Here is a 13,408-nt window from a genome sequence, read left to right as displayed (position 1 = left end):
TCCTTCTACCTGGTACTCTAGACGTGTCTACATGTAGAAACGTTCAGGTAGAAGGACTGGTGGTGCGCATAAACACGTTCATCAGAGCACACAGGGACAGGTACAAAGGCGTGCGTTAACACGTCCAGAGCAGTTACAGGGTTACCTAGGGACCTGAGAAATTAGCATTTTGTGGTAAATGCTAATATGCATAGGAATTCTGCCTCAATATGAGGAAATTTAATATTACCTAATACACACTATTTCTTAATGAATTGTATCCAAATAAACTATTTGATCAGAGTGTAATACCTATACAATATATGCAGCATATAATATTCTATGGATAAGACTGTGTAACATTGTGCACCGGTGACCAACTGGGGTTATTGCAGGTGGGGCTGATAATTTTCAGTGACGTGGCACTGTAAACGCGACAGCCAGGTGACGTGAATTGTAGTATTCATGTCTCATTGGCTGAGAGGAGCCCTACCATATATAGAAATGAAGTGAATGCCAGATCCTGACTGGGCATCCGATGTTGATGGATGCATGCTGAATGCAATCATTACAAACTTCTAAAGAACAGTTAAATATTAAAAGATGACAAAATAAATTGCAATGAAACCACAATAACGCCAACAGAATCAGTCGCGATGGTGTATTAGTGACTGCACGATCTCAATACACTGTTTAACTTATGGGGTGGATTGTGGCAACTGGTGCAACAGCTATGTACAGTGAAGTCTGGAGTACACTTGGATTACCACCCACCAATAAACATGTGGTATCCCTAAGGTAATTTGTGATGCTGTTTAAAAGCAAATAGTCTGTTTCTTGTCAGACTCATCTTTGTATGATTTCACAATTTGCACACCCATCAGTGCAATGAGTCAATGGCCTGCACTACCTACTGCAATGGAGGGACTACCAAAACTGTGACAGACTTGCACAGTTCCAACAGCAACTTCACCTGTACGGCCAGTTTCTCCCTCGTGCGTGCCACCCCCGCTTCAAAGAGTGTGTTTTAAATAACTATTTTCTTGCACATAAATACTGAAAACATAACCAATTTTTGGTTACTGGTATTGAATATAAGCTGGTGAAACCTAATTTGGAAAGATAATGTTCATAATAATGCGTCTGCAAAATAAAAAGTGCATGAACATAGTAATATATCAGTGCATTCCATGCTATGCTGCAATGGCAATTATGGGTGGCTGAATGGTCTGTAAAATATGTCACATAATTCAACATAGTACTTGGCTGTTGGACCTAGCTTCTTGGAACAAAGAAATGCCTACATTTGTTTGCTAGCTCAAGTTCAAAAGTTGGTATAATGTGGACACTTTTAATGTGCCAGTTTTAAGTGGTGGGTGTCTTGAACTGTGGTTGCAGCAAATAACACTAGAGGTCAGGCCTTTAACAATATGCTGCCAACCTCAACAAGCAACTGCATGGTAGCTGTTCCCAAATGCGTTGTGTTGTGCTTTGTTCGTTTTCTTTTCTTATTTTGGAATGAGTGAAAGGACTGACCCTGGTCCATCATGGATTTTGATTATGAAACTCATGACATTAGAAGGAATCAGTGGTCACTGTGACAATGTGTCAGTTTTGGTTTCACAGAATATGGGTGTAGACCGCGAGAGGGAGGTGGGGCTCATTTCCCTCACATTGCTCCTGTACCCTCCGGAAGACAGAATTCTAGTTTGTTTATGCTCGTGGCTGTCTGGCAGTATATAGTGTCTGCACTCAGCATTATCGTGATTGGAAAACAGAACTTCCCAAGTATTTCAACCAAACTGAAATTCTTCTCCTAAAATTTGAATAGATTTATTTCCAGTTCTAATTCTATGCTAAGTGCCTTGTCAGTTCTATTTGTAGCGTTGTCAAGTATAGAGTCACAAGTATGAATGTCCATGAAAGGTTGAAACCAATATTTTTCAGATTATGTAATCATTTAATCCGGTTAGAAAAGAAAAATAATGTCAAGAAACACTTTAATTCAGTTCATCAGTCGGAAAATGCTGCTGCTTCTCAACAGAACAATCATTTGTTGAAAGCTTAAATACAGAAAAAAACAAAGGCCATTTAAGAAGAGAACCGTTACACTTTTTGCAAAAGCACATTCCAATCAAAAAGTTCCCCAATCAGCACTTTTGTAAACTGTCAATTTCAAAGCACTACAGCTTTGTCTTCACTCGTGTAGTGTGACAAGCCTTATAAACTTGTGCAAAAATGTTTTTCACAAAAATAAATGCGAATTTTGACAAAAGTTGGCACTAAATATTCCAGTCCCTGTAAGCCAGACAGAGAACCAATGGGATTCATACAGCTCCACACGCACTCAGTAGGTACAAAGGTACTCCGAAAAGATTTATCTACAATCTAACTTGATGAGGAAGCAAACAAGATTATGCTAATGGAAGATTTAAGTTATTCCCACATGAGGGGGGGGGGCGGATATCAACATTCATGCTTCATGTTATGGATATTTCTCTTTCTACTACTTCTTCATTATGTTATTTCTGACCATAGTTTATTTTCTGTCTTTTATGAATGATTATAGTAATGGTACAAATTCTTCACTGGCACTGCAACTTGCAAGTTCTGATAAAAGTACACCGTGATGTAACCCATTCAAGGCCTCTGGAGTGACTTAAAGACATTCTAGTTGCTTGATACTTCGTCTTTTTAAGTGGACTACAGACAAACTGTGCAGCTGCTGAGGTAATACTTTGGCCTCTTATTAAAGCATGCCGTAATACTGCATTATCCATCATCACTTAGTGTTCCAAGAGACTTTTCAACATTATTTCATCATTAATTTACTGAGAGCCACAGTGATGCAACAGATCTGTTGTTCTGAACACCATCACGTCTTTTTCAAACTAAGGCTTGAAAAGAAGGTAGATTAAGATGTGAAGGTGCAACAACAACAAAGTTATTAGACAGAGCACCACATTTGACTCGGGAATGATAAGAACAGAAACAGGCAGCGCCCATTTCAATGAAACCATGCGCTAAATGCTTCACTATCTCGCTCAGTTTCAGTTACCCAGGGAAAGTAACTTCTTCTAGAACACAACTTATTACGTGAATTTGTGGTGCTGCTAACTCCTATTTAATTTTCTTCAAAACAAAACCCTACAGATATTTTTCTTTCTTTCGTTTTTCCAGTGGGTATATACAGAGAGGGGGGGGATCATCACAACTTTTCCCAGATTTCACAGTTAAAAACACACTTTTTCTGGGGTGACAATACATATTTTCCCAGGTGAAAGTGCATTTTCTTTTCAATGTTAAGTGATAATATACTTTCCCTCAGAGTTGTAAAACTTACCAATCCTTTGAACGATAAAAGGTTTTATACACCAACATCGAACTTTCCAGCACTTTAGGAAATGCAACCCAGCAACAAAACGATGTGTGTTGGAAAGATCTCCAATATGCAGCAACACACACATTGCATATTTTTCGAAAGTATAAATACGAATTCTACCAAATACAGCATAGTGGCTTCCGAAGCACAATACAGCATAGTGGCTTCCGAAGCACCAAAATTGTGAATGCACTGCAAAATGCACTTTTGTCAGCCAGTATAGCTCGTGTCATGTAATCTCACCAGCCAATGACAGCAGACATTCATTCACAGCATAGGACATATGATGTAGTCAGGCAAGCAAAATCCCTCTTAAATAGCGCAAACATGCAAATAATCAAAGTCAATATAGCTACACGAAAAGCTAAGCTTTCACATATAATAATGGTTGGCAAAAATTTTTTGTTATTTTCTGCCGAGGGTGTGGTTAGGCAGGATCCTAAGAGCACAGCTTAAATTGCAGCAGCTGAATGTTTCTGACAAGCACGATTACAAATTTCACTGCTGTGAACAGAACATTTTGTGGGTTACCTAGCTGAATTGTCAAGCAGAGCACTTTGACCTTTCCATAAAAAAGCCAATTACGTGTGAAACTTCTCAAGAACTCACTCCACCCCCCCCCCCTTTTTTTAGGAGAATTATATTTTTGGTAATCGTTATTGCATAATTTGTAATCTACGAAAGAACTGAAATAAATACGAAAAATTAGCCTTGAGCCTTGGTCATTTATGGTGTGTGTTACCTTTTAAGATATGTCAAACACAAGTGACTCAGAAAAATTTTTAAAAATGGCATAAACCCTGGTCTTCTGGGCCCTAATTTTTTTCTAAGTGGGTGGTCCTCAAAATGTTCAGTTTTGAATGACAGTCAAACACTCCGTGATTTAAGTAATTCATCGCACATAAACCCTGGTCTTCTGGGCCCTAATTTTTTTCTAAGTGGGTGGTCCTCAAAATGTTCAGTTTTGAATGACAGTCAAACACTCCGTGATTTAAGTAATTCATCGCACATTCTCACATGTAACGTAACTCATCTTGAGTAAAAGGAAATTTTCTAATTAATGCTTCTCAAATCATCATTCGCAACATTTTCCCGCAGCCTGTTAAAATTGTAAACAGTTGTAACATGACACTCATCAAAAGCAAAGTTTTATTTTGGTGTTACTCTCTCATTGATGTTTTATCACTGCAGTATTATTCTGCAATAGCAGGCTAAAGTAAAATTCTTAATTACAGTATCCGTTCTTGTAAGTCAAAATTACAAAAATTTCCCTGAAAACTAAAACAATGAAAAATTCATAGAATTCTAAAAAAATCCCAGTTTTTTCTGGAATGTCCCAGGGTGTGTACACCCGTTTATGTCCTGGAAGACTCTCAATGAGTGAAATGACAGTGCCGAAAGTTAGTTACAGGTTTTTTCTACTTTTAATGTGTACATCAGCAATACAGCAACTCTGTCTCCAGAAGGATAAGTACTGGCCAGACATACTGTCTCCTCGTAATTTTTCATATTAATTTTGTCCTTTCTTGTTTCATACAAACTCTAGCTTCAGTAACATCAATAAATTACAATTTAGGGGACTTATCAAGAAAAGGTTCAGAAATATAACTATTATTAATAATTAATTTACTTGACATAGGGACATGGCGACCCCATCACCCAATGGGAAACCACTGCAATCAGCCACCTGAGTATTGGCGGGAACATGATACCTTAGTGGGTTAGGAGGAAATCTAGGATTGTGCTTCTGCGGTTGACAACCATAGTTGTAAATCGGAGCTTGCTCCACCCAAGATTAACTGCCTTCAAAAGTCAACCATGTAACGGTCTTTTAGGAAAAAAATTTCCACCGTCCTGTCCAAGAATGCAGGAGAAGGCTACATCGGATTCAGTGGGTAGCCATCTAGGAGGCATCAGTGAATCGGAGCATTAGCAATCATCCATTCTTATGCCAGTTCATAAGAACAGGATCAAACAAGATCAGATCAACTACATTGCAACCCATAATATTAATTCTCTAATTAAAGCAGGAAAACTAAATTAGTTGACGGATGAATTAGATAAACAGAAAATTTTGGTAGCAGGACTCCAGGAAATGAGAAATACTACAGAAGAACCATTCGAATCACAACATTACAGAATTTACAATGGGAAACCTAGAATAAGGGTTATGAAAGAATGTCCCCAATTTGGAACTGGGTTTCTAGTCAATGTGAAAATAATAGATTCAATTATCGATTTTCAAGCCATCTTCCCGAGAATTGCAACTTTGAGTTTAAAAGCATCCAACAAAATTTATACCATCATTAAGGTCCATGCCCCTACTAACGAGAAGAATTTTCTAACAAAGAATAGGAATGAAGTGGAAAAGTTTTGGGATCTCATTGGCCAAACAAGAAACCAAGTAAATATTAACAGTGTTGAGATCCTGTTAGGGGACTTCAATGCCCAACTCTGAAGAGAAAAGAAATACCGGGATATCATTGGGAAATGGGTTAAACATCAAAAAACAAATAAGAATGGTCAAAGACTTGTTGAACTCTGTAGGAACACAAACTGATCTCAAAGTCCACATACTTCAAAAGGAGGCCAAACAAACTTAAAACTTGGAAACATCCTGATTGGAGATAAAGGAGAATGGCAGGTGGATCATATATTTATGGACAAATTCTTCCACGGAGAAGTCTACGTTGTTAAAGTATTAAGAGGGGTAGATACAGGTTCAGATCATTACATTATCAAAATCAAAATTAAGTTCACACCACTAAAAAAGAAACCAAAGAGCAATAAACGAAAGAGTAACTTCGATTCCCACCAATTAATTAGAAATGCTAAATATAGGTGAAGTCACACAAAACATAAAACTGACATAATTTAGAAGGACTGGTTCAAATTCTCAGGCAACAATCAGAAAATTGAGCCCCATTGAACCCACGTAAAAGACATATCTGGTGGAACTCAGAATGTGACAAAATTCATGAAGAAAGACATCATGCATGGTTACAAATTTCAAACATACAACACAGAAGAAAATGCAACCAACCTCAAAAATATCAGGAAAAAGTTCACACAAATTATCAGCCAAACCAAGAGACAATCACAGAAAGATCTAATTGACTCAGTAGAAGAAAATTACCACAAAACCAGTTCCAGAGACTTTTACAAAATGTTTGTAAGACAATTACAAAAATTTGCCCCTCCCATGTTAATGCTGAAAAGGGAAGATGGAAAAAATGGCACACAATGACAAGGAAAATGCCAAAATCTTGGCAAAAGCAATTAGTAAACTTTCGAATTGTGAAGAATCCCAGGAACTTTTAGCAATTAATACAGACACACCCATCAAGACTCCATCTGATCTCATAAATCCTCCAACAATCCAAGAGATGGAAACAGCACTCAGAGAGATAAAAAAATTATAAGGCATGCAGAGAAATGTGGAAAAATGCCAGAGATATAGTTCGAACATACTTACACATAGCCCTAACAAAAATCTGGATAACAGAAAAGTTTCCCGAACATTGGACCACAGCCATATCCACCCACTCCACAAACAAGGAGATAAAAGCAACCCAGATAATTACAGAGGTCTCTCTCTCTTAGACTGCACATACAAGATTTTCTCCAGAATCATATACAAAAGGATCAAAGAACAACTAGAGGAAGAATCAGGTGAATACCAAGGAGGCTTCAGACCTTGGAGATGCTGTGCAGAACAGATCATCACTTTACTAGCCATAGCATATTACAAGAAACGAAATAAACCTCTTGTAATAACCTTTGTGGACTTTAAAAAGGCATATGATTGTATCCATAGATCTTCAATATTAAAACTCTTAAGAAATTTCGGGCTCTATAAAAAATTTATCAAATTGATAGAACTCACCTTAACCAACACTGTAACAAAAGTCAAGTTCAGGGGGGAACTCTCTAGGCCATTTATCATAAAAACAGGTTTAGGACAAGGAGATCGCTTGGCACCCCTGCTGTTCAACTGTGATTTAGAATACATCATGAGGGAATGGTACAAGACTAACCCAAAGAACATAAGTTTAAATTTACTAGGATTTGCTGCTGACCTTGCTCTCTTGTCCAACAGTATTCAGGAAACCAAACAACAAGTTATCTCGCTACAGGAAATAGCACAAAAAATTGGTCTTGGAATATCCTTTGAAAAAACAGTCATCACGTTAACTGACCCACCACTCGTACACAAAATTGCCATAGGAAACCAAGAAATCAAAATTGTATATAAATTTAAATATCTGGGAGAAATCATAATATATAACCTCAATGAAAAGTCAACATGGCGTAACAGAATAAACAAATTGACTAGAGCACAATATATCACCAAGAACATCCACAACAAAAAGAGCCTGTCAATAGCAACAAAATTAGAACACTACAAAACAGCCACTCAATCAGAAATAACATACGCAACTAAAACCATCTTCAAAACAACTAACACTGCACAAATAGACAAAATACTCAAAATAAAGAGAAGAATCATCAGAACGTGCATCAGCAAATCGTACCAGAAAGATGGACACTGGAGAGTAGCTACAAATGAAACAGTCTACAAGGAAATAGAACCAGTAATGAGTACAATCAGGAAGAAACACACTAATCAGAACACCAGAGAACAGGAGAATAATAGAAAAATTGTGGAACAGTAAGTGCAACATTAAGTGGATTACAGAACTCGAAGATATGGATGAGCTACAGATTACATTGGAAGACCTAAGAAACAAAACTGACAAAATCAGGAAACTCACAAACAATCAAACCAGACTGCAAACAAGAATCAACAAACAGACAATAGGAAGGGTGATTTCTGATGAAGAAAGAAGGATGAGATCCGAAAGAATGAAGAAGTGCTGGGCTGACAGGAAACTGAAAAATTCCTTGTATAAAGTTGGCTAGAGTGGCCCAATGAAGGCCATAAAATGTAAATAATAATAATTAATTTACTACTAAAAATGGACAAACTTTGATGGCCTTAGAAATCCTTGGATTTTATTTCCCGCAGAAGAATACCACCAGCACAGATCAAAGAAAAGGTGTTTAAACAGAATCCCGAGGACTTGCTGCAAACAAGCACAAGTAATTGGTGGCAGAAAGCAGGAAATAGAATCCCACAGAAGAGGAGTCTTGTACCTCTATGTGATCCTCCGGAGCTGATGCATAAATGCAACCAATAATTTGTTGTTAGCATACTCTCTGTCTTCATTTACTACAGACCAGCTGAATTTTGAAACAACACATGAATTTTTCATCATCTGGCTAAATTCTCCAAATTTTGATCTTCTAACTTCCTTCCAAATTTGATAGTTGCACTGCTTTCAGATATATATTTGTAAATACGCAGCCAATCTGGGCAAACTACAGATGTGGACCATTTCTTTAACACTATACTTCTATGATTGAATCCTACATTTTTAATTGTAAGAGTATCTTTATAGAGACAAATGTTTTTAAAAGTGGGATAGTACTGTTTTCGTACCAAGCTGAAACCTTTAAAAATTTCTACATCTGTTACTGATCCCAACGGCTCTACTCACTGATTCACAAGTTACCTGTCTTAAATTATATTTTTATTGGACTAAAAAGCTAGCAACACGAAACTGATAGCCAGGAAAGTCTATTATACAATAAAACTATATTGTGAAGAAAAAAAGAGGAGGGCTGATACTGGATGGGGCAGCAATGTTGAAGAATACAAGTTGCGCTGCTCTCAGCGCAGTGACTGCAATATTAAGGCCTACAATAAACGTAAATTCAGAGATTAAATATCAAGTTATGAAATGGTGGGAAGGACAGGAAACCAGGAGAGATTAAATAAAACTTCCACAAATAGATGTAAATGATATGAACACCAGAAAGATATCAGAAGACCCATTTATGAAGGTCTGTGCACGATTCCATTTTATTAATTTCATGTGGCACAATGGACACATGCAATACTTTTAATTGGACGCCGCTTCAGCGAATTGCATGTCCCTAATCTATCCCAGGTCACCAACTTGGGAAACAAGACCTACTGTTTAACATGGAATCTGAACCATGTGTCATCTGGTGGCTCATCAGGTCACTGAGAGGTGAAGAGTAGATCAAATGCACAATGAAAATTTCTGTGGCTTGACTACCATATTACCCCGTAACCTCTTGGTTCGAGGCAGATGCCATACTGCGAGACCACCCGGCCTGGCAAGATTAAACTGGGGTGGGGGGTGAACAGTGAATATCTAAGCTGGATCTGGGGATCAAAATATGGAGTGAAAAATAAATAAACAAACAACAATACAAGTAAGATGTAAGAGGAAGGGTATTACAACTCCACAATGCAATGTGGGTAAAATAAAGATGACAGACATGCAGACAATTTTGGTCAAAGCTTATTTAACATGGGTAAGGAGTAAGATGTGGCCTGGGTAGAGGGGGGGGGGGGGGGCAGGAGCCAACATCACCAACCACAATTCCATAACCTGACAGAAGCAGTAAGGTGACTTAATTTCCATCTGTAGTGGGGGAGGGGAGAGACCACCACACTTAATGTCAGGAGGAAAATACGAACAGAAATGGGAGTAGACCACACTAATGGAAAAATTATGCTTGATGTACAAAAATATGTTAAAAGAAATGAGCAATGAGAAAACATTAATAATGGAAGTAACATTTAGCAAAATGGGTAAATTAGGCTCAACATCCAGATGTCAGTTGGTTAAGTAAAACATATAAGCAATTTTGGAAACATGAATACACCATAAAATGGTGAAGTGAAATACATGTGCTTATATTCAGGGAGGATATGTAATTAACACAGAAATTACTCCAATACTATATGCATTACAAGTCTATGAAAGGATTCATAACAAAATAGCCAAAGGCAGTAAAAAAAAAAATCAAGCTGGAAGCAAACAAAACAGAATATAAATACTGAAGTAAACTTTTGAAATTTGTAAAATTGTCATAAATAGCTATAGGTATATAATTAAGTGGTTGATCCCTTAAAAATAATGCTTCCTATTCTGTCCTTGACAGACAGTCTTTTTAAAGAGAAATTGAGCCAAACTTCTATCTGTCATTTTTATATTTGAGGCACATATATGAAGAAATGAGAAACAATGGAGCCATTCTTAGCTGTCGATGACGTCCCAATACTGAATAATAATATGGATAGCAGATAACCATATCTAACAAAGCAACAGAAATTGGCACAAAAGACAACACAATTTGAGCAACCACAGGAAGCAGAAATAGTTTTTTATGATCATTCCCACTATGCAAAGTGAGAAACATTTACAGAAATTAACAAATGAAGACTGGGATTTAATATTCTCTTGGTGATATCATCACATATGGACTACAAGCTCAGACTGGGAAATGAATCAGCTGTGCCCTTTTCGAAGGATTTGCCAATCAATTTATGGAAACCAAAGAATACCTTAATCTGGATGGCCCAATAGGGAACCGGTACTCCTGACTGCGAATTTAAGTATTTTAACAACTACGTCACATTGCATACTCAGAGAAATCAGTTAAAAATATAACAGGTACTAAGATCTGACAAGAACTACATAATTATGAGACTGACAAATGTTCATGTGATTTTCCAATCTGACAGCAGGATTATTTTAGAGTGTCATACTAAAATATTCATAAGAATTAAATGTTCGGTTTCATTAACAAAAATTACAAATCAACTCTGCACACAGTGTCAATGACACTATTGTCACAAACAATTTTTGTGACTATCTTCTATATGCAGGGTGTCACAGGCCCAATGATCAGTATTGGAGATAAAACAGGAACGGTCATTTGAAGCAAAAAAAGTCTGATAAACATGGACTTTCAAATGCATACCTTAAGAGCCATGAGCACTACTACATCTTCGATACTGTGAAACATCTCTCTCCTGCAAGCGCTTTGTTTTCCATTTTTTAGGTAGTATGGACGAAAACAGAGAAGAGTCTAGAAATCATGAGGTCTAAAACACATACCTTAAGTGCTATGAGCACTTGTTCAGTAGAAGAAATGTGTTTCATGGTAGTGAAGATGAAGAACTGCTCATAGCTCTTAAGGTATGTATTTTACAACCCATGCTTACTAGACTTTTTTTGCTTCAAATGATTGTTCCTGTCATATCCCAGAATCTCAACCATTCCTTCTGGGATACCCTGTACATGTTTCTGCCAGCATGAGATATCCTATGGTATGTGAATACCAACCTCTTATTGCTGCTGTGTGGGCAACCCAGGCACCAGGATCAATTGGTCGTACTGGTTCTGTCCTTGGAATTGTAAAATAACCTTTTGGATTTGGATCCCAACACTTCGCAACCACTAGTTTTATAGGACTGAAAGTTACAAATTTTAAACACAAATTAATAATGTAACTAAAAGTCTGAGTTAATATAAAAGCAAAACAAAAATTTACAAGTGAAACAATAATTTAACACTGCATGTGACTGCAAGTAACATAAGGGAATAAATACTAAGTCTAAGTATGCATGTCCTAAAGCATAACACACATGTAATTGTTTAAGTACTATGTTTTTAGTCTTTCTCATACAGGTTTTACAATTAATGCACACATACTCTAAATCAATACTTTGTTATAAAATGTACCATAAACAAATTCTATTCCCACTTTCTGACACTATCCTTCTACATATACATGACTATTCTGCAATTCACACTTGAGAGTATGCCAAGGGGTATACTTTCATGCTATATTTCTACCATTCCACTCTCAAACAGCACACAGGAAAAATAAACATCTAAAGCTTTCCATGTGAGCTCTTATTTTATTACGATGATCATTTCTCCCTATGTTGGGGCGGGCGTCACTAAAAAATTTTCACATTCAGAGAACATTCTAGACTGACACTGTATGAAAAGCTCTCACTACACTGAAAAACGTCTTTGTTTTAATGATCCCCACCCCATTTCGCATATCATACCTGTGATGCTCTCTCCCCAATTTTGTTATAATAGAAAACGAGATGTCCTCCTTTGAAGGAGGCAAGGATCCCATACTGCACAGCAATACTCTACAAAAGGACTGACAAGCATAGTATATAGACACTCTCTAGTGGACCAGATGCATCTCATACGTGTTCTGCCAATAAAACACAGTCTTTGGTTTGTCTTCTCTAGAAAATTATCTATGTGATCGTTCCAATTTAAGTTGTTCATAACTGTAATTCCTATGTATTTAGCTGAATTAACAGCCTTTAGATTTATGTGATTTATTGTGAAATATAATGGATTCCTTTTAGTATTCATGTGGATAACAACACACACTACCTTATTTAGAGTCAACTGCCACTTTTCACACCATACAGGTATCGTGTCTCAAGTCATCTTGCAATTGGTTTTGCTCTTCCAATGACTTTACTACATATATGGTAAATAACAGTATCATCTGCAAACCAACAAAGAGATTGTCGTCTAAATCAAAGAGATAGATTAGGACAGCAGAGGACTTACAACACTTCCTTGGGGAATGTCAGATATCACTTCTGTTTTACTTGACAATTTTCTGTTTGTTACTACAAACTGTAACCTTTCTGACAGGAAATCGCAAATCCAGTTGGATAACTGAGATGATACATCATAGGCATGCAATTTCATTAGAAGCAATTTGTGAGGAACAATTTCAGAAGCATTTTGGAAATCTAGAAATACATAATCAATCCGAGATCCCCCGTCAATAGCACACACTACTTTGTGAGAATGAAGGGCTAGTTGTGTTTCACAAGAATAACATTTTCTGAATCTAGGCTGACTGTGTGTCAACAGTTTATTATTTTATTTTATTTTTTTTTTCCTCTTGAGGTAATTGATAATGTTAGAATAGAGTGTATGTTCCAAATTCTCACGGTAAATCACCAGCAATGCTACGGGTCTGTAACTGATTGGATAACTTCTACTTCCTTTCTTGATTACTGGTGTTGCCTGTGCAACATTGTCTTTAGGTACAGATCTTCTGTCAAGCAAGTGGTTGTATATGGTTGACAAGTATGGATTATTGTGCCAGCATACT

At 37.0% G+C, this 13,408-nt stretch overlaps 1 protein-coding gene across 3 annotated transcripts in view; it reads right to left on the bottom strand.

Annotated features, from left to right (window-relative positions):
• Positions 1-13,408, bottom strand: part of LOC126185152 (segment polarity protein dishevelled homolog DVL-3) — a 138,750-nt gene that overhangs the window by 58,121 nt on the left and 67,221 nt on the right. For all 3 annotated transcript variants that reach the window (XM_049927999.1, XM_049928000.1, XM_049927998.1), the window contains exon 9: positions 11,590-11,717. In XM_049927999.1, the coding sequence (XP_049783956.1) occupies positions 11,590-11,717 (128 nt within the window). The remainder of the gene's footprint in view (positions 1-11,589; positions 11,718-13,408) is intronic.

Source organism: Schistocerca cancellata, chromosome 4, assembly GCF_023864275.1.
Source record: "Schistocerca cancellata isolate TAMUIC-IGC-003103 chromosome 4, iqSchCanc2.1, whole genome shotgun sequence".
In the NCBI taxonomy this organism is placed as follows: domain Eukaryota; kingdom Metazoa; phylum Arthropoda; class Insecta; order Orthoptera; family Acrididae; genus Schistocerca; species Schistocerca cancellata.
This window is presented reverse-complemented; position numbering and strand designations above follow the sequence as displayed.